At 39.2% G+C, this 22,829-nt stretch overlaps 1 protein-coding gene across 4 annotated transcripts in view; it reads right to left on the bottom strand.

Annotated features, from left to right (window-relative positions):
* ARHGAP26 (Rho GTPase activating protein 26) overlaps nt 1-22,829 on the bottom strand; it is a 577,883-nt gene that overhangs the window by 352,823 nt on the left and 202,231 nt on the right. For all 4 annotated transcript variants that reach the window (XM_007473811.3, XM_007473809.3, XM_003339558.4 and 1 more), the window contains exons 6-7: nt 21,156-21,266; nt 996-1,100 (exon numbers count right to left, since the gene is read on the bottom strand). In XM_007473811.3, the coding sequence (XP_007473873.1) occupies nt 996-1,100; nt 21,156-21,266 (216 nt within the window). The remainder of the gene's footprint in view (nt 1-995; nt 1,101-21,155; nt 21,267-22,829) is intronic.

Below are 22,829 nucleotides of genomic sequence, written 5' to 3'. Positions count from 1 at the left end.
TGATCTTGATTTCAGAGAACAGAAACATACTCCTACCACCCAAGTGAGATTGGAGACTTTCAGGTGCAGAAAACTGTCAGGATAAGTTGAAGTATTAACTGGTTTTGCTTAAATAATTCACTAGCAGAATTGGAGGAGATGAGGAAAATAACCAAGCTAAATAGCACAATGGATTAATCACCAGACCTAGAGTCAGGATAGGGCTGAGATCAAATCCAGCTTCAGACATTTACTAGCAGTGTCACCCTAGCGATGCCACTTCAACTCTGTTCAATCTCAGTTTCTCCAACTGAAAAATAGGGACAATAATAGCACTTACTTTCCAAAGTTGTTGTTAGATCAAATGATAAAATAATTATAAGAAGCTAAGCACAGTGCTTGCCACAGAGTAGGTTTTATATAAATGTTAGCTATCAAATGGCATGGATGTTTTAAAAATAAAATAAGAGTGTAAAGAGAAGAAATACAAAATGAAAATAATAAAAATGAGTTTATAATAAATAAGATTTTCTGCACACTTTTCTAAGAATTAAAGTATCACTGCCATCGATGATCGATGAAGAGGTAAAAGTATCTATCCTCTTCCCAATACTTCAGAAGTTCAAGACAACATGTAGTAAAAAATTAGATGTAAGAACCACTAACTGAAGAATTTCTGATCCTTTTTCTGGAGATTAAAAAAAATTTGGCAGCAACACCTCCCTCCAAAATAAAAGTTAGTTTTTCTCTAAAAGAATGTCTATGAAGTCTCTGACATATCCTGAAGATGTCTGTCTCTCTGTTGCCCATTTTGGAAAACAAGACCCAACCTAAACATTACCTGGATTGTTTTGAGGGCAGCGGTCCCCAGAGGCAGACACTTTCTTTTTTGTTTGTTTCCTTTATAAAGTAAAGATAGTAATCTCCAGTCCATAACTGCCTCTCCTTCTCCAAACTGGACTTCATTGCAAGGTGTCCCCCATTCCCACCCCAAGACCTTGTCTCTGCCCACTCACATTCTGTATGCTGATGGTCAGCTCTGTCTTGAAGTCACTGAAATCCTTGGCAAGTTCATAGCCATGGTGATAGAAGGTGAAGAGTCCCTGCAGGAATGCCAGCAGCTGTAAGGAAGGGAGGGAAAGAGAAAAGGAGAAACAAGCAGATTTAGAAAGGGGTAACAGCTCCAAGGAGTTGTCTCCGTGGTAGCAGGAAATTCTAATAAGAAAATCACTGCCTTCTCAAATTGAATACCAAGACAAAAATAAATTATTGTATGAAAGAGCCCTTATAACTTTGAGGAGAAAACAACACATCTATAAATGTCAAAGGAGAAAATGTTTTCAAATAGGGATATTTTAAATCTATTCTACAGTTTTAAAAGGCTAGCTATCTAGTCTACTCTTAAAGTCTCCAGAGTAAACAATTTGATAAGCTCCTTTCCTATTGTACTATAATGTTCTATAACTCTTTAGGAGATGGTTTTTTTCCAATTAACTCAAGTTTTCCCCCATCTTCCCCTACTGAAATATAAGACAAGTCCTCTCTCACCCTAAGGGAGCATGGAAATAACTGGTTTTGTTTTATTTTGTTTTTGAACATACACAATTTTTAAAAATATTCTTTCTTTGGGAAATGGAATCTATTAGGGAAGTAAGGAAGAGGATCGAACTGAATAGCTCCCATAATCATGGCGTGGGAAATGGAGACTAATATAGACATAGAATAAAGGATGTGGGAACCAGGCATCATATGAACTTTGCACCAAAATAAAGGAAAATTATGTTTGCAGTCTCTCTCTCTCTCTCTCTCTCTCTCTCTCTCTCTCTCTCTCACACACACACACACACACACACACACACAATTTAGAATAGAAATATATAAACAACATGGAAATAGAGAGGGGGAGAGGAAAAAGAAGCATTTAAGAAGGGTAAAATCAGAAAGAGATTTAAGTCATATTAAGCAAAATAAGCTGGATCATAAAATAGGAATGAAAAGGAAAGAAAGAGAACCTATGATCAGGGATTGAGGATCATGGCTCCTCAACAAGAGAATAGACAGCAGAGCAAAAACTTTAATTACAGATAACTAGGATCAAGCCCACCCTTTCTTTCACCATCTTCTCCTTGGCAAGGGATAGGTGAGCAGAAACAAACAAAACAAAAGAAAACAAAAAACAGAAAAGGAAATAATGACAAGAAATTATAGAATTAAGAATTATAACCATGAATGTGGATGGAATGAACAAAATATCCCTTCACAGACTTGGAAATTTCAGAATATCAAGGGAACTAGTGAAAAAAAATGTGAAGGAGGGGGCTTAGCAGTATCAGACCTTAAACTGTACTATAAAGCAGCGGTCATCAAAACAACATGATACTGGCTAAAAGACAGAAAGGAGGATCAGTGGAATAGACTTGGGGTAAGTGACCTCAGCAAGCTAATGTTCAATAAACCCAAAGACCCCAGCTTGGGGGGCAAGAACCCACTATTTGACAAAAACTGCTGGGAAAATTGGAAAACAGTGTGGGAGAGATTAGGTTTAGATCAACATTTCACACCCTACACCAACATAAATTCAGAATGGATAAATTACTTAAATATAAAGAAAGAAATTATAAGTAAATTAGGTGAACTTAGAATAGTATACCTGTCAGATCTATGGGAAAGAAAAGAATTTAAGACCAAGTAAGAGATAAAGAATATCACAGACTTGGAAATTTACACATGTCCCTTCCTCTAAAATTTCCACCAGCATCATTTCTCTGAGCTAAACAAAGTTACTGCAAACTTTCCAAACTTCAACTCTTCCTCTGAATGTTCTTTAAATACTCTAGGTTTTGCTCCAGAGTTAAGAAATCACATTATAATAAATATTAAGAGTAATTATTAGAATAAAACCCTAAACAAAACTAAAAGGAAAAGATTACATCAGAGTATCCCACATGATCTCCATTCCAATATGGATATGATTTAATTTTTTTTCTTTTTGAGTATATTGCAATCCAAAAATACATCTCACTTATGGCCCACTATTACATCCTGATCTCTCTCAGTGGGATTAAGCTATCTCACTGTGTATTATTACAGTTTTTTTTTATGCCTAAGAAGAATCAAGTACTTTGCAGTCCAGAGTTATAGAAAAACAGCTTGTGGGAAATCACCCAGTCCAACCCATCCATTTTACAGATGAGAAATGTGAGACTAAGAAAAATCAAATGTTTTATCCAGAGTGACATAGCAAGTAAATGACAGGGTAAACTATTTTCATGATGAGTTTTCAAATTCCCTGATAACCCTAGACACTATTTTCACCAATCTTGATTCTTTAAATAAATGTACAAGTCCTTCAGTTGAAAGGTCTTGTGATTTACTATCCAGGCCACTGAATGATTTAAAAACAACAGTGAATCATATGCTGCTATTGGTGCTAAGGACTTAGGACTCACCCAATCGAAAACATCTTTCTTGACTGGTATAGAAAAAGATGAATCACTTTGTGCCACCCCCTCCCCAAAGGGGCTTCCTACATCCATATTTAAAAAAAAAAGGAAGAGAATGGCATCAAGAAACTACAGGCTAATAAATTTGAGCCATGAATGGACAGCCTTCTTTCATCTGATCACAATTTGTTGTCACTCCACTTCCCTCTCTGCCCCACAACCCCAACCCTGTTTTCCATCTTCATCATGAACTCCTCCAATCCCTCCACCCTCGGGCCTTTCCTGAGCCATCCACTCTTACTACACAGCTTCCCTACCTATCTGGACTCTTTCGTGAACTATTTCCACTCTATACTATACCCTACATTCCTTTAACTCCCTATTCTATCATCAATCTTGTCCTTCAAAGCCTAGCCTTACACTACTTCCATTAGGCGTTGCCTTTGGTCCTTCTCACATGCAGCTGAATGAAGCTAGAAACAATCACAAAAGCAAGGTAACTCGGTCCACTACAAATTTTTGTTCCATATTTGAATCTAATCATTATTGTAAGACAATCTTATTATACCTCCCTAATTAACTCACCATCCCCAATCCCCAGAATGGCTCTTCCAAACCTTTTTATCTCTCCTCAAGCTTCCTTCCCATGGGCTCCCCCAATGTCTCCTCTATTCCTTCTCTTTTCTAAGGAAAACCACTCTACTAGAGCAAAGGACACTATTCCTTCCCATCTTCTCGAGCAGATGGACCCTTCTATCATTCCCGCTCCCACTAATCCTCAGTCACTCTTTGTCTCCTGGCTGCTGCTCAAACTCACAAACATGACTATGCCTCAATCATTCTCAAAAAACTTCACCTGATCCATCCATTCCATAACTTTCCTCCCTGTTACTACTAATCCCCATCAATAATATCAAAGATTCCCTAAAATATTGATGCATTTGGTATGTTGACCTTCTTCTTTAAAATTATTGGCATACAGATCCAAAATTGGGAGAACTTGGATTCAAATCTAACCTCAGTCAATTTTTAGCTTTCTACACTGGCAAGTCACTAAATAATTGCCTAGCCTTCAGCACTCTTTTGCCTTGGAACCAATACACAGTATCGATTCTAAGACGGAAGGTAAGGGTTTAAAAAAAAATAATAATAATAATTGCCTAGCCCTTAACTCTCTTCTGCCTTGGAATTGTGAAGAGTGGATCAAACTTTCTTTGTTTATCAATCAACAATTTTTAACTTAATTAATCACAAACTTAAGCACTCCTACTAACATTAAGCAAGAGAATTCATAAGTCACTTACTAGAGTAAGCTCACACCTCCAAAGGCTACTGCCACCCGGCTTGGGCAGTGCTAACAAATTGAAAGTCTGCAATTGATTCCCATAAAGTGGAGGAAAGGACAGGAAGGGACTTAGAAAAAGGACTATAAAAAGTCCTGAACTTTCGGGGGTGGGGGGGGAAGGGGGACTTCTCCTTTGGACTTCTTTGGAGGACAACTTCAGAGACTCTGTGTCAGTGAGCTGGGTGAGTAGCTGGCCTTCCTTTCCTGGCTTCTGGAGAGATTGGTTCCAGAAAGGCCTTCCTTTCCTGGAGGAGGCTGCGTTGGTGAAAGCCTTGCTGAAAACACTACCAGGTCCTCTGGCTGAAAACTACTAGCCCTACTGGGGCTCAGCCAGACACCGGAGCAACACTAGACATTTCTCTACCCTCTTCTTACATTTTTCCACTTTCAGTCTTTACACCTCTTTGTAAACAAAGCTACTAAAAGCCATTTTGACTTAAGCTATAAAGTTTTTAAATCAGTTACTATAATATTATTTTGAAACATTCATATTAGCATAAAAATATAACTGAAATTATTATTTGTATAGAGTCTAAGACAGAAATTAAGGAGTTTAATAAATAAATGCATTTTGTTCACTAAAAAAAAATTAAATTTCTTTTTAAATAACGAAATGTATTCTTACCATAATCAGTCATTCAAGTGACTACTCCAAATTGATTGACAAATGAACCCCAACTTACTTTTATAGACTAAGCATCAAGTGCCTATTTTCTAAAGGGTGTGTGTTAAGTCTCAAGCATGTTCCACATCAACTTTGAATCCATTAGTCTACATAAGTGTTGCAGTCTATGGAGATGACAAGCCCTACATCCCTGGGGAGCCTTCTGGAAATGGGTGTGAAAGGAACAGAAACAGGAGAGATAAAGCCAATGGTTCTTTAATCTTCTCCATCATTTCCCTGGTCCCAAGTTCATTGAATGATGCTATATAAATGGAGAAGCCAAGACAATCCCAGTAACAGAAAAGTCAGCTGGAGACACAGATCAGTGATAACAGTTCCTTGGAGGGGAAGACTATCTACACTGAAATTCCTCTCCCTTTGGCAATAGCTAATCCAACACCAACTCACTTACAGTAGAATCTAAACAATAGGTTTTCTTCCCTATATCCTACCACAACACAAAGAGTGCTGGTCTCACCTCTTTTTAATCATTCTAGGGAAGAAGTTAACAGTAGCAAACAAAATAATAGTACTGAGTAATTCTAACTGATAGAATCCACCAGTCAACAAGAAGGGAGAGAGAGAGGGAGGGAGGGGGACACTGATAGTGTCCCCCAAAGTAGGCATGAAATGGACAAAGATACAACAGGCTAATTGAGATGGAATAGTTGAGTAGGAAGAGAGCTAGGGGAGGGCATGGTCACAAAAACCTAGAGAGATGGCAGGAGAGAAGAAGGTAGTTAATAATGCCAAAGATCTAGAAAGATTGAGAAAAGACCAATGGATTTGGCAACTAAGATTTCTGGTGACTTTGGAAAGAGGAGTTTCAGGTCAAAAGCCAGTTTACAGAAGATTTAGAATCAAGTAGGAAGAGAGTAAGTAGAGTCAAACAAACACCTTACTCAATGAATTTAGCTGAAGAAAGCATATATAAGCTGAAGAGGATATATAATATATATTATACAATAACATCCTATATATAATACCCTATAAAATAATATGTAATATCCTATATATAATAATCTATAATAATATCCTAAACATAACATATAATATATAATATCCTATATATAAGATAAGATAAATATCTAGCAGGGATGGTAGAATTAAGAGATAATTTGTTTTTCCTTTGTTATTGTTAAAAACAACAATTTTTAGGATTGAGGAGACATGGGTTTCTAGGTGGATACAGAGCTTGCTGGACCTGAAATCAGGAAGCCCTGAGTCTAAATACAGCCTTACTAGTTGTGTGACCTTGGGCAAGTCACATAACCTCTCTTTGCTGCAGTTTCATCATGGAGGGAGGGAGGGAGAAAGGAAAAATAGGAATGATGGAACAAAAGGGAATCAGAATAGATTTCATGTAGAAGGTAGTACTTGTAATGAGCCTTGAAGGAAGAAGAGAATCTACAATAACATACAACCTATGCAAAGTCATAAAGATAGGAGATATGGATGGATGGATGGACGGATGGATGGATGGTATGGTGGAATGACTAAGCATTTTATTAAACTCCTTCTATGTACCAGGCACCATGCTAATTGCTTTAGAAATATCTCATTTGATCCTCACAACTCTGGGAGACAGGCTACCATCCTACAGTTGAGAAAACTAAGGCAGACAGAGGTTAAGTGACTTTCTCCAGGTCACGCATAGTGTCTTAGACCACATTTGAACTCGGGTCTTTCCTACTCCAGTTCTGGCACCATAATTCTGCTACCTAAATTCCTCAATATGTAGACATAATGAGATATAATGTATTTGGGAAACAGTTAGTGGTAGTCTCTCGGTGACCGAGAATGACAATTGTCTATGTGCATTATCATCTATTGATGTACCCTCATGTGGCTTTGCAATACAAAGGTTGAGGCGCAGAGTTTGTGGCACATGGGGCATGGGATGCCAGTTGTTACGGAGGTGCGGTTGTGGCCTGGTGTCGGCGTTCATGCGCAGGGGCAAGATGTCGACGTCGCTCATCTTCAAAGGTGGTGACGGCATGGTTAATGTGGGTTCTCCAGCTGCTTCTGACAGAGGCAGCGAGTTCTAGTTGCTTTGGTGTAATGCCAGCCCACTTCAAGTTGGACGTTAGCTGATCCTTGAATCTTTTCTTTGGCCGGCCTTGTTTCCCGAGTCCAGCTGACAGTTCACCGTAGAATACCTGTCTTGGTATTCGCGGTGGGTCCATGCGGATGACGTGTCCAGACCATTGTAGCTGGGTTTTGAGGACCATGACTTCGATGCTGGTGGAGTTGACTCTGTCGAGGACTTCCTGGTTGGTGATTCGGTCCTGCCATTGGATCCTCATGATTGACCGGAGGGAGCATTGGTGGAATTGTTCCAGCTGTTTCATGTGTTTCCGGTACAGTGTCCATGTCTCACAACCGTACAGAAGCGAGCTGAGGACCACTGTGTTATACACTTTGAGCTTCGTCGCAGTGCTTACACCACTGTGTTGGAGGACTTTGGAGCACAGCCGCCCGAGTGCCTGGCTGGCCTTTTGGATCCTGGCATTGATCTCGTGGTCTAGGGACCTGTGTTTGGCGATGGTGCTGCCCAGGTACTTGAAAGTGTTGACGTTAGAAAGCTGCGTACTGTCAATTGTAATGCACGGTTGGTTAGTTGGCCTCCCTGGTGCAGGTTGGAACAGCACCTCTGTTTTGCTGAGGCTGATAGTCAGGCCAAACAGTTTTGTTGCGGTGGAGAACCTGTCCACAATGGTTTGAAGATGATTTTCTTGGTGGGCCATGAGAGCAGTCATCTGCGAAGAGAGCTTCCAAGATGAGTCTCTCTGTTGTCTTTGTTTTTGCAGTCAGGCGGCAAAGGTCAAATAGTGAGCCATCCAGTCGGTATTTGATGTAGATGCCCAGGTCTAGATCCATCACAGCATGTCGTAATACTTGGGTGAAGTATAGGTTGAATAGTACCAGAGCGAGGACACAGCCTTGTTTCACGCCATTGGAGATGTTGAAGCGATCAGAAGTCTCTCCACCAGATAGGACTTCCCCTGTCATGTCGACATGAAAAAGCTGGATCAGTTTGACGAATTTTGCTGGGCAACCGAGCTTGCTGAGAATCACCCACAATGCACCCCTGTTCACTGTGTCGAACACCTTCGTCAGGTCTATGAAGACAATGTAGAGACTCAGGTTCTGCTCAAGGCATTTTTCCTACATTTGCCTCACCATGAAGACCATGTCGCTGGTGCTGCCATCTGGTTGGAAGCCACATTGTGATTCAGGCAGGTTCTGCTCTGAAACAGATGACAGGAGTCTGTTGAGTATAACACGGGCAAGGATCTTTCCAGCAGTGGAGAGTAGTGAGATGCCTCTGTTGTTGTCACAGGCTGCTCGTGAGCCTTTGTTCTTGTATAGGGCTACGATGGAAGCATCTCTGAGTTCTGGGGGCATGTCTTCCTCTACCCATATGCTGGTCAGCACTATGTGGAATGCCTGGAGTGCCTTTCCATTTAAGGCCTTGTACACCTCAGTTGGGATCCCGTCTTTACCGGGTGCCTTGCCTGCACTCATTTGTTTAATGGCTTTTTGGACTTCCTCTATTGAAGGAGGGACGTCAAGTTGTTCAATGGTGTGGTTTTGGGGGATCTGGTCAAGGGCTCATTGGTTGACTGAAGAGGGTAGGTTGAGAAGCTAACTGAAGTGTTCTTTCCACCTGATGCTGGTGCCTTTTTTATCTTTTATGAGAGTGTCACCATCAGAGGATAGCAAGGGAGTGGTGGTGGGTTTTAATGGCCCATAGACAGTCTTGAGGGCACTGAAAAATTGTTTGTAGTTTTTCTTATCAGCAAAGTGTTGGATTTCTTCTGCCTCTTTTTCCCACCATCGGTCTTGCATCTTCCTGATCTCACACTGCGCTGTGGCTTGGAGAGACTTGAATCTGTCCTTTTTAGGAGCAGAGTTTGGGTTATTTTGCCACTCCATAAAGGCTTCGTTCTTCTTGCTCAATAGGTCTTCAATAGCAGTGTTGTTCTCGTAAAACCAGTCCTGGTGGTTGCGTTGTTTTGGGCCTAGGACTGCCTTTGATGTTTCCTTCACTGCGTCTCTGAACTGGTTCCATTTCTTGGTTGAGCTTCCAGCGAGTGGTCCCTTGGCAGACAGCTTGTCGTCCAGGCAGGATTGGAATGTTTGCAAATAAGATGGATCTCTAAGACGACTCACGTTGTAAAATGCGTGAACTGTCTGGGCGTGTTTTGGATGGCGAGGCGCAATGCGCATTTGAAGAGTCACACTAACCAATCAGTGGTCTGTCCAGCATTCAGCTCCTCTCATGGCTCTGGTGATCTGTACATCCTGGATGTCTCACCGGCGTACAATGATGTAGTCAATGAGATGCCACTGTTTTGATCGCGGGTGCATCCACGTTGTTTTATATTTGTTCACCATTCTGAACACAGTGTTCGTGATGGTGAGTTTGAACTCTGAGCATTTGCTGAGTAGCAGTACGCCGTTGTTATTCATTTTGCCCACGCCGTGTTTGCCGAGCACTCCTTTCCATCTTTCATGGTCCTGGCCAACGCGGGCATTGAAGTCTCCCAGTAGTATCAGCTTGTCATTTGTGGGCACTGAGTACAGGATGGCACTCAGGTCAGAGTAGAACTGCTCAATGGTCTCCTCTGTGCTGGTCAGTATTGGGGCATATGCGCTGATGATTGTGGCATACCGGTCTTTGCTGAGAGGCAAACGGATCTTCATGAGCCTCTCGCTGGTGCCCACAGGCAAGTCTGGCAGCTGTTTGAGCAAACTGGTCTTGATGGCCAGGCCAACACGGTGGATTCTGACTTCATTTGAGGCTCTACCTTTCCAGAAGAAGGGGTATCCAGTGGTGGGTTCGCTGAGTGATCCCTCTTCTGGTAAGCGTGTTTTGCTTAATGCTGCAATGTCGATGTTATATCACGCCAGTAAAAAGACCAGTTCGGGATATACAATGTAGAAAGGAAAAACGTGTGCTCGGGAGCTTTAGAAATGTTACCATTATCCTGACAAGAGGTGAGGAGAGCCTGACCCCAGATGGTAGTCATGTGAGTAAAGAAAAAAGGAGGAATGAAAGAGAAGATGTAGAGACAGAAATGACAAAATATGAAAAATGATTCAAGCCTCTACACTCTGGCTTCAAACTGCATCACAGCCAATGAATGGTCAAGTTCCTTGAAAGTACAACCTCTTCTACCTTTATTTACTTACCCAATGCTTAGCACCTCTCCGGCATGGTTCTTCAAAGTGGATAGCAATTCTTTTAATGTCACCTTTTTCAAATATCTCCCTCCTTTTCCCCTTTGAACCTAAATGTCTCTCTTATACAAATCACTAAATGAATTAAATTCTGAGTCTAATTCTCTGTCCATTTACAGAGTATATTCAGGATAATCCACTGACCGGCTACAGACACAAGTGTTTATCATAGTCTGGGCAATTAACCATCTTTAATCACTTAGTTTTTCCCATTCCAGCAGGCTGGACTCTCAGAGACAGCTGGGTAGTACAGTGGTTAAGAGTACTAGGGTTAGAATTAGAAGATCTATGTTCAAATCTTATCTCAGCCACTCCATTTCAAGTTACCTGTTGGACCCTGGACCAGTCATTTAACCTGTTTGCCCAAGTTTCTTCATCTGTAAAATGGGGATAACAGGGTTGTGTGAGGAGCAAATTAAATAATATATGCAAAGTTCTTACCATAGTGCCTGGCAAATAGTTGGTGCTTATTTACAATGCTTATTATTGCCACATAGACAACTAGGAGTGAGAAAATGCAATAGGCTTGAAGTCAGGGAGATCTATGTGCAAACACTGCCACGAATATTTACTAGCTGTGTGATGATGGATGAGTTATTTCCCTTTTGGCAGTTTCAGTTTCCTCATTTGTAAAATGGGGATAATAATATCCCCCATCTCACAGGGTTTTTGTGTGAGGATTAAAGGAGACATGGTGTTGATCAGATTTCCTAAGATTTTTAGTTATTTGTCTTTACAGTATTGTTTTCCTGGTTCTGCTCACTTCACTTTCTACTAGTTCATACAAGCCCTCTTAGGCTTCTTTGAAACCATGCCCTTTCATGATTTGTTTAATTTAAATTTATTTGTTTATTAAAATATCTATTTAACTCTCTCCCTCCCTTTTTCCAATTCCTTAGAGATTCCTTAGAGAAGGAATCGTTTGCCAAAAAGATAGATATCGATATCGATATCGATATAGATAAACTATGCCCTCCTTAATTCTATGTGAGTTCTTTTTCTAAAGGTAGACATATGCAAGTCATTTTTCATTCTCTTTTCATTTCACTGTTCATAATAACACTGTTCATGTAAGTCCTCTGTTTTTCAAATTAACATGTTTGTCATTTCTTATGGTGTAGTAGTCTTCCATCACAGCCATACATCACAACTTGTTCATTCATTCTCCAATTGATGAGCATCTCTTCAATTTCTAGTTCTTTATGCCACAAAGACAGCTGCTATAAATATTTTAAAACATATAGGTTCTTTTCTTTTTTCCCTGATCACTTTCCATCACAATCATATGCCACGACTTGCTCAGTTATTTCACAAATGATGGACATCTTCCTCAGTTTCCTATGCTTCTCCATCATTAAAATAGCTGCTATAAATATTTTTGTATATATTTTATTATATGTATATATCTTCCTCTTTCTTTGATCTCAATGAGGGTAGTAGTATCACTGGTCACAATGTAAGAGCACTGGGGGCAAAATTCCACATTTCTTTCAAGAATGGTTGGATCAATTCACAGTTCTTTTAACAATGCCTGTTTTTCCATGAAACGGTTGTAATTTTTACTTTTTGTCAACTTTGCTAATCTGATGAATGTAAGGTTCCTTTATAATTAACCAATAAGCAACTTTTACTTAAAGGTCAATTATATGACTACAGAGATGAATTGTTTATAAGAGCCAACATGTTTCCTTCCCATACCTTCATCAAGAATGCCTTTAGGACTTCCGGTCAAAATGGCAACTTAGGGAAAGCTAAAGTTCGGAGCTCCAGAAACCCTTCCTTACCGATCTCAAACAGAATGCTCCTAGGGCATCGAAATTCAAAACAAACAGCAGAATAGACCCCGGAAACACTCCTCCTGGACCTGGATCAAAAGGTATGGCCCCCCAAGAGTCGGAGGAGCCCGATCTAAGGGGAAGGCAAAGGGAAGGTCCCAGGACCCATCTCCCCCAACCCAGAGTGCTGAGTCCGAGGCAGCAGCAGGAACCTCAGAGCAGGCAGGGGGGCCTCGGGAGCCAGCTGTTCTGAGGGCCACCCCCTGAAAACGACCTGACCCAGTCACGGGGGCACCCAGATAGCATGGAGGCAGAGAGAGATAGGGGGAGCCTGTAGCCCCCTGACCAGAACCTTCCATCTGGGTCTCACTGAAGGTCCTTGCCCGAGGGCATACTCAGTCTGAGGTTAATCCTATCACCAGCCCTCAGAGCTCTGGGAAGCTGCTGCCCCTCCCCCCTCAGAGTGCTGGCTGAGGCACAGAAACAAGGGCCAAGCCATAGAATGGACAATCTCCCTAGGGCTAAAACCTCTGAATGCCAGACAGAGATAAGAAAAGCTAATCCTCCCCACTCAGATAGAGATGGCAAACTCCACAGAAGCACAAAAAACCCAAAATTCAAAAAAAAACAAGAAGAAGGGGGTGACTTTGGACACATTTTATGGAGCAAAAATACAAAACACAGAGGAGATAGAATAGGAAACACAAGCAAATGCTCCGAAACCTTCCAAAGGAAATGGAAACTCTCCACAAACCCATGAAGAATATGAATCAGAAATGATCAAAAAGATGGAAGCCTTCTGGGAGGAAAAATGGGAAATAATGCAAAAAAAATTTACGCATCTACAAAACCAGTTTGACCAAACTGAAAAGGAAAACCAGGCTTTAAAGCAAGAACTAATAAAGCAAAGCCAAAAGACCAAGAAATTAGAAGAGAACATAAAATATCTCACTGACAGGGTGACAGATTTGGAAAATAGAGGGAGAAGAGATAATTTAAGAATAATTGGACTTCCAGAAAAGCCAGAAATAAACAGCAAACTCAACATCATAATACAAGATATAATCAAAGAAAATTGCCCAGAGATTCTAGAACAAGGGGGCAATACAGCCACTGACAGAGCTCACAGAACACCCTCTACACTAAACCCCCAAAAGACAACTCCCAGGAATGTAATTGCCAAATTCCAAAGCTCTCAAACAAAATAAAAAATCCTACAAGAAGCCAGAAAAAGACAATTTAGATATAAAGGAATGCCAATTAGGGTCACACAAGACCTTGCAATTTCTACTCTGAATGATCATAAGGCATGGAACATGATTTTCAGAAAGGCAAGAGAGCTGGGTCTTCAACCAAGAATCAGCTATCCAGCAAAACTGACTATATACTTCCAAGGGAAAGTATGGGCATTCAACAAAATAGAAGATTTCCAAGTTTTTGCAAAGAAAAGACCAGAGCTCTGTGGAACATTCAACACCAAAAAACAAAGAGCATGGAATACCTGAAAAGGTAAATATGAAGGAAAGGGAAAAGGAGAAAAATGTCATCTTCTTCTTTTACTCAAACTCTCTTCTATAAGGACTACATTTATATCAATCTATGTATACTAACATGTGGGGAAAATGTAATGTGTAAATAGGGGGAAAAGAAAGACCAAATAGAATAATCTTTCTCACACAAAGATTCACATGGGAAGGGGAGGGGAAGGAAACTCCTATAAGAAGGAAAGGAAGAGAATTTTTACTTAAACCTTAATCTCAGGGAAATCAACTCTGAGAGGGAAAAACACCCACATCCATTGGGATCTTGAATTCTATCTTACCCAACAAGGGTAGGGAGAAGGGAAAACCAAGTGGGGTAGGGGGTAGGGAAAACAAAAGGGAAGGGAAAGAGAGGGGCGAGGGGGAGGGAACAAAAAGGGAGGGACTAAAAAAGGAAACATATCAAGGGAGGGGACATGGGGGACTGATTTAAAGTAAATCACTGGACTAAAAGGTAGAGCTGAAGAAGAAAAGGTTAGAATTAGGGAAGGATATCATAATGCCAGGGAATCCACAAATGACAGTCATAACTTTGAATGTGAATGGGATGAACTCACCCATAAAACGTAGATGAATAGCAGAATGGATTAGAATCCAAAACCCTACCATATGTTGTCTTCAAGAAACACACATGAGGCGGGTTGATACCCACAAGGTTAGAATTAAAGGATGGAGTAAGACCTTCTGGGCCTCAACTGACAGAAAGAAGGCAGGAGTGGTAATCATGATATCTGATAAAGCCAAAGCAAAAATAGACCTGATCAAAAGGGATAGGGAAGGTAATTATATTTTGTTAAAAGGGATTTTAGATAATGAGAAAATATCACTAATCAACATTTATGCACCAAATAACATAGCACCCAAATTTCTAATTGAGAAACTAGGAGAATTGAAGGAAGAAATAGACAGTAAAACCATATTAGTGGGAGACTTAAACCAACCATTATCAAATTTAGATAAATCAAATCAAAAAATAAATAATAAAGAGGTAAAAGAAGTAAATGAAATCTTAGAAAAATTAGAATTAATAGACATATGGAGAAAAATAAATAGGGATAAAAAGGAATACACCTTCTTCTCAGCACCACATGGCACATTCACAAAGATTGACCATACACTGGGTCACAGAAACATGGCACACAAATGCAGAAAAGCAGAAATAATAAATGCAGCCTTTTCAGATCACAAGGCAATAAAAATAATGTTCAGTAATGGTACATGGAAAACCAAATCAAAAACTAATTGGAAATTAAACAATATGATACTCCAAAATCATTTAGTTAGAGAAGAAATCATAGAAACAATTAACAATTTCATTGAGGAAAATGACAATGGCGAGACATACTTTCAAACCTTTTGGGATGCAGCCAAAGCAGCAATCAGAGGTAAATTCGTATCCCTGAGTGCATATATCAACAAACTAGGGAGAGCAGAGATCAATCAATTGGAAATGCAAATAAAAAAACTCGAAAACAATCCAATTAAAAACCCCTAGCAGAAAACCAAACTAGAAATCCTAAAAATTAAGGGAGAAATTAATAAAATTGAAAGTGATAGAACTATTGATTTAATTAAGACAAGAAGCTTTGAAAAACAAACAAAATAGACAAAGTACTGGTCAATCTAATTAAAAAAAGGAAGGAAGAAAAGCAAATTAACAGCCTCAAAGATGAAAAGGGGCACATCACCTCCAATGAAGAGGAAATTAAGGCAATCATTAAAAATTACTTTGCCCAATTATATGGCAATAAATATACCAATTTAAGTGATATGGATGAATATATACAAAAATACAAACTGCCTAGACTAACAGAAGAAGAAATAGAATTCTTAAATAATCCCATATCAGAAAATGAAATCCAACAAGCCATCAAAGAACTTCCTAAGAAAAAATCCCCAGGGCCTGATGGATTCACCAATGAATTCTATCAAACATTCAGAGAACAGTTAATCCCAATACTATACAAACTATTTGACATAATAAGCAAAGAGGGAGTTCTACCAAACTCCTTTTATGACACAAACATGGTACTGATTCCAAAACCAGGCAGGTCAAAAACAGAGAAAGAAAACTATAGACCAATCTCCCTAATGAATATAGATGCAAAAATCTTAAATAGGATACTAGCAAAAAGACTCCAGCAAGTGATCAGAAGGGTCATCCACCATGATCAAGTAGGATTTATACCAGGGATGCAGTGCTGGTTCAGTATTAGGAAAACCATCCACATAATTGACCACATCAACAAACAAACCAACAAGAATAACATGATTATCTCAATACACGCAGAAAAAGCCTTTGATATAATACAACACCCATTCCTATTAAAAACACTAGAAAGCATAGGAATAGAAGGGCGTTCCTAAAAATAATAAACAGTATATATCTAAAACCATCAGCTAATATCAACTGCAATGGGGATAAACTAGATGCATTCCCAATAAGATCAAGAGTGAAACAAGGATGCCCATTATCACCTCTAGTATTTGACATTGTACTAGAAACACTAGCAGTAGCAATTAGAGAAGAAAAAGAAATTGAAGGCATCAAAATAGGCAAGGAGGCGACCAAGTTATCACTCTTTGCAGATGACATGATGGTCTACTTAAGGAATCCTAGAGATTCAACCAAAAAGCTAATTGAAATAATCAACAACTTTAGCAAAGTTGCAGGATACAAAATAAACCCACATAAGTCATCAGCTTTTCTATATATCTCCAACACAGCTCAGCAGCAAAAGCTAGAAAGAGAAATCCCATTCAAAATTACCTTAGACAAAATAAAATACCTAGGAATCTATCACCCGAGACAAACACAGGAACTATATGAACACAACTACAAAACACTCTCCACACAACTAAAACTAGACTTGAGCAATTGGAAAAACATTAACTGCTCATGGATAGGACAAGCCAATATAATAAAAATGACCATCCTACCCCAACTTATTTATCTATTTAGTGCCATACCCATTGAACTCCCAAAATATTTCTTTACTGATTTAGAAAAAACCAAAACAAAATTCATCTGGAATAACAAAAGATCAAGGATATCCAGGGAAATAATGAAAAAAAACACATATGATGGGGGCCTTGCAGTCCCAGACCTTAAACTATATTACAAAGCAGCAGTCATCAAAACAATTTGGTACTGGCTAAGAAACAGAAAGGAAGATCAGTGGAATAGACTGGGGGAAAGAGACCTCAGCAAGACAGTATACGATAAATTCAAAATGGGTGAATGACTTAAACATAAAGAAGGAAACCATAAGTAAATTGGGTAAACACAGAATAGTATACATGTCAGACCTTTGGGAGGGGAAAGACTTTAAAACCAAGCAAGACATAGAAAGAATCACAAAATGTAAAATAAATAATTTTGACTACATCAAATTAAAAAGCTTTAGTACAAACAAAACCGATGTAACTAAAATCAGAAGGGAAACAACAAATTGGGAAAAAATCTTCATAGAAACCTCTGACAAAGGTTTAATTACTCAAATTTATAACAAGCTAAATCAATTATACAAAAAATCAAGCCATTCTCCAATTGATAAATGGGCAAGGGACATGGATAGGCAGTTCTCAGATAAAGAAATCAAAACTATTAATAAGCACATGAAGAAGTGTTCTAAATCTCTTATAATCAGAGAGATGCAAATCAAAAACTCTGAGGTATCACCTCACACCAAGCAGACTGGCTAGCATGATAGCAAAGGAAAGTAATGAATGCTGGAGGGGATGTGGCAAAGTAGGGACATTAATTCATTGCTGGTGGAGTTGTGAACTGATCCAACCATTCTGGAGGGCAATTTGGAACTATGCCCAAAGGGCGACAAAAGAATGTCTACCCTTTGATCCAGCCATAGCACTGCTGGGTCTGTACCCCAAAGAGATAATGGACAAAAAGACTTGTACAAAAATATTCATAGCTGCGCTCTTTGTGGTGGCCAAAAATTGGAAAACGAGGGGATGCCCATCAATTGGGGAATGGCTGAGCAAATTGTGGTATATGTTGGTGATGGAATACTATTGTGCTAAAAGGAATAATAAAGTGAAGGAATTCCATGGAGACTGGAACAACCTCCAGGAAGTGATGCAGAGCGAGAGGAGCAGAACCAGGAGAACATTGTACACAGAGACTGATACACTGTGGTATAATTGAACATAATGGACTTCTCCATTAGTGGCGATGTAATGTCCCTGAACAATCTGCAGGGATCCAGCAGAAAAAACACCATTCATAAGCAGAAGACAAACTGTGGGAGTAGAAACACCGAGGAAAAGCAACTGCCTGACTACGGTAGTTGAGGGGACATGTCTGAGGAGAGACTCTAAACGAACACTCTAATGCAAATACTAACAACATGACAATGGGTTTGAATCAAGAACACATGTGATACCCAGTGGAATCAGGCGTCGGCTATGGGGGTTTGTGGGGAGGAAAAGAAAATGATCTTCGTCTTTAATGAATAATACTTGGAAATGATCAAATAAAATATTATAAAATTTTTTAAAATGCCTTTAAGTGGGTAAGTAGATAAATTCTCATAAAGACTTCAAGGAAATATCAAAGTATGCATCAGTAATTATGACTATTCCCTGGATTGCCTTTTTTTTTCCTTTGTAGTAATGAGTTCCATAATTTTCTTTTCCAAGCATTTTGAATTTCTTTCCTGTATCAGTTATCTCAAGAATCAATCTTCTGATACACTTAAAATCATGTCATGTCTAGCACAAACCTCCCCTATGTATACTTGTTCAAATCTGTTCTTTCTGTCCTAATTGTCTTTTATGACCATTTCTACTTTGTCGAGCTCTGTATCCAGGGCTGTGATTTAAGCATCTTAATGTGCTGGTTCCTCTATAAATGATGAAGAAAAAAACTTGTCCTTAAAATGCTTAAATGTCTTTTTTGATCTTTTCTGGTTTTTGTCTGTTCATTGTCTTCCTTCCATTTTTGCCCTTGGATGCCTCCATCAGGATCTGGACAATCTGGATTATCTAGGTCTCCTGCCAAGCTTCCTGTGAATTTGTTTTTCTCTCTACTGCTTCTCACTATTTTACAAGGCAAAACTGCTTCTAATCATCCACCATCGTCCTCTGTAAAATTTTACGGAAGAGTTTATATTCTAAACTGGTGTTGCCCTTGGCTGCCATATCTCTGCACTTGGCAAGGAGACTGAGTGTTTGCTGGCTAAAGCTTCTCCCTGAAACAAAGAGCCATCTTTATAACATCAATATTCTTCCTGTGATGCCATATGACTACAAGTGAAAAGATACTACAGGCTCCAAAGAATTAAAAGTTCTAGGTCACCCAGAGGACAATGGAGAGAACAAATAAGCTGCAACATATAACAGATGAAGAAATATGCAGGAGAAGCAATGTCAAGCATATTATCAGAGGGAAGTATGTCTAGAAAAGGAGGCAAACTGAGGCTATAATAGATGGAGAGTCAGTGTATTCCACTGTTATCTATGCAATGTGGAGACACTAAAAGGGAAACTACCCTTTATGCTGGGTAAATGCCTTGTGGAAAAGAAGAAGGAGCAGATAGGTGGCACAGTAGATAGAGCATCAGGTCTTTATTCGTGGGATCTAGGTTCAAATCTTACCTCAGACCCTTTCTAACTGTGTGCCCCTGGGCAAGTCACTTAATCCCAATTGCCTATTCTATACCCTTTGTGCGTTTTGGAATAGCTCTGAACCCTGGGAGACTACATCTCCCAGGGCTCTCTACTTCAATTTCCTCAGACACATCCCACTTCCTTTATGGGAGATGTTTGAGAAGATACAAAATAAGAGAGAAGTGGGGGGGTTTCACTCCCTTTTCCCCAGAGGAGCCCTTTCCCCAGAAAAAGGAGAGCCTTTTTTCCCTGCACAGCTGCTAGAGATCTAATTTTCTCTAGCTTTCCCAAACCTTTCTTTTCCTAGCCCAAATAAATCTATCTAAATATCCCTAGAGTCTGGCTTGATTTAATTTAATTCCCTAGCCTATGTATAGTTAAGAAAAGAAAAGCCTGGTCAGTTTCCCTACTAGGGCTGGAGTCAGTTTCCCTACCAGCGCTCGGGACTAGGCTAGCTTCTTTCCCATTTCATTTCCCTTCCTTTCCCTACCTTTTTCCCTCCTTTTTCCCAATCCACACGTTCCTCTGCTTTAGAACTAGTACCAGTGTCTATTCTAAGACAAAAAGTAAAGGTTTAAATATATATATGAACTATATATGGCAAGATGCGGCTAGGTTGTAATTTATACCACTACACTAATATCATCAAAGGATTATCAAAAATCCCATATTAGCTGGATGGTTGTACAATCTATAGTGAGAATATATTAAAGTAACAAGTCTACACCCTAACTTTAGGACACAATGGGTCCTCAAGGCTCTAGAAGAATGGAATTTGGGAGTTTTGGTACATTGCATGGCTCCACATTCAAATGAAAGAGTAATCACTATAGAATTGAACAGGCTAATGGCTGTTTTCCCTCCACACTACAAGGATTATTTAAGCATAAATCATTGTAATATTCCTATTATGTGAAAAATCCCATTATAATAGAACCTTCAAATCTCCCAGTTCATACCATAGACAGAAATCACATTCCCCAACTGAAAGATGATGAGAAATAGATTTTCTTATTCTCAAAAATTAGCATGTGAAATAAGTGTGTGTGTGTGTGGGGGGGGGGGGTCCATTCTAGGAAAAAGGGAAGCTTAAATATTTCACTCTCTTCTTCCTCATATTTCTTATATCTTTTTGTAGTAGTGTATTGTTTTGGTGAATGAGTTGGTTTTTTACCAAAGAGAAATAACTTTGCAGGATAGGAAAAGTGTGAAAGAAGTTGAAGGGTAATTGAGATTTGACAGTAAGATAAAATTCATTGAGTTTAAGAACTCTCCCTTAGGAATAGTGTTTATATTGTGACCAGGATCAGAATCAATCTGTAGTACAATCTCATTCCAAGAGTCACTGAGAGACTGTCTAAAGTTTACATGTAATTTATTTGCTATGGAATATTTATCATAATTAGATTAACAAAATAGTTACTCTAGATAGGATGGGAAAACCGTGCCAGTTAATTTTTTCCAAAAAATGTAAAGCTAATTTTCAAACCATTTATGGTCTTCTACACCATTAAATGCTCAGTGTTTACTTACAGGCTCCACAAACTCAAACATCTTCCTTTCTTGGACTTCTTGCACCTTGAAGACATACTCCAGAGAGACTTCATAAAAATGCTGCCGGACCAGATCCACCTGACTGTCTGCCTACAAAGAAGACAGGATAGAAGGAACAATCAAAAATCATGACCCAATTCCATTCACCAGTGACAAAAGAAAAAGACATTGAGATCCAGATCTATTTAGAGGGACTTATAAGAAAGAACGATATCCACATCCAGAGGAAGAACTGTGGGAAAAGAAAAACAGAAGAAAAACAACGGCTTGATCACATGGGTCAATGGGGATATGATTGGGGATACAGACTCTAAAAGATCACCCTGGTGCAAATATCAATAATATGGAAATAGGTCTTGATCGATGGCACATGTTAAACCCAGTGGAATTGCGCATCAGATATAGGAGAGGAGTGGGGAGGAGTGGAGGGAAAGAACATGAGTCTTGTAACCATGAAAAAATATTCTAAATCATCTAAATAAATAAAATTTTCAAATTAAAAAAAAGGCATTGACTAGAAAAGATACAGAACTGTCCTGCCCAAGAAAGAAACAAAGACATTCTTTTCTAATCAGTATTTCTCACTCTATGTGTCATGTTCCCCAACTGTTTCCAAGAATGTCTTCATATTAAAATTATATTTTTAAGATGATAATTTTTATTTTATTGGCATGGGTCAACCATGAACAATATATGTTTTTACAATTATTAGAGTTGTCTTTATTTTTTTATTTGGTCAATTTCAAACATTATTCCTTGGTTACAAAAATCATATTCTATTCCTCCCTCCTCTCCCCCTCCCCTCCCATAGCCGATGCACAATTCCACTGGGTATTACATGTGTCTTTGATCAGAACCTATTTCCATGTTGTTGGTGTAAAACTATATTTTAAAAATAATTTTTGTCAGTCAAATCACCATTTTTCTTTTCTTTTTAAAAACCTTACATTCTGTCTTGGAATCAATACTGTATTAGATCCAAGACAGATGAGTGGCAGTGGCTAGGCAACTGGACTTAAGTGACTTGATCGAGCTCATACAGTTTAGAAGGGTTTGAGGTTAAATCTGAACTAAGCCTGGTGCTTTATTCACTGTACTACTTAGCTGCCCCTAAATCATCATTTACAATAAGAACTAATGTTCTCAGGGGCAGCTGGGTGGCCCAGTGGACAGACAGCCAGTCCTAGAGACAGGAGGGCCTGGGTTCAAATCTGGCCTCAGACACTTCCTAGCTGTGTGACCCTGGGCAAGTCACTTAACCCCCATTGCCTAGCCCTTACCACTCTTCTGCCTTGGAACCAATACACAGTATTAACTCTAAGATGAGAGGTAAGGGTTTAAAAGAACTGTCTGCCTATAAAGAAGACAGGTTACAAGGGATAATCAAAAATCACTAATCCCATTCACCAGTGACAAATGTTCTTGTAGAAAGGTCAAATTTTATTGTCATTCAAATAAACCATTTCATTTTCTACAATGTTCTTTAATGAATAAGACCAAGGAAACCTCTCTTGTAAGGGGGGGCTATAGAAAGACAAGCACATTAACTCAGTGATGTGAACTGATCCAACCACCAAGCTCAGGGATGCTGTGGATAGATTGCTACTCAGGAAGTTCTCAGTTCAAATCCTGTCCCAGACTCTTTCTGTCTAT

The sequence above is a fragment of the Monodelphis domestica genome, chromosome 1 (genome assembly GCF_027887165.1).
Source record: "Monodelphis domestica isolate mMonDom1 chromosome 1, mMonDom1.pri, whole genome shotgun sequence".
NCBI lineage: Eukaryota > Metazoa > Chordata > Mammalia > Didelphimorphia > Didelphidae > Monodelphis > Monodelphis domestica.
The sequence above is the reverse complement of the archived record's forward strand: the minus strand, read 5'-3'. Positions and strand labels throughout refer to the sequence as shown.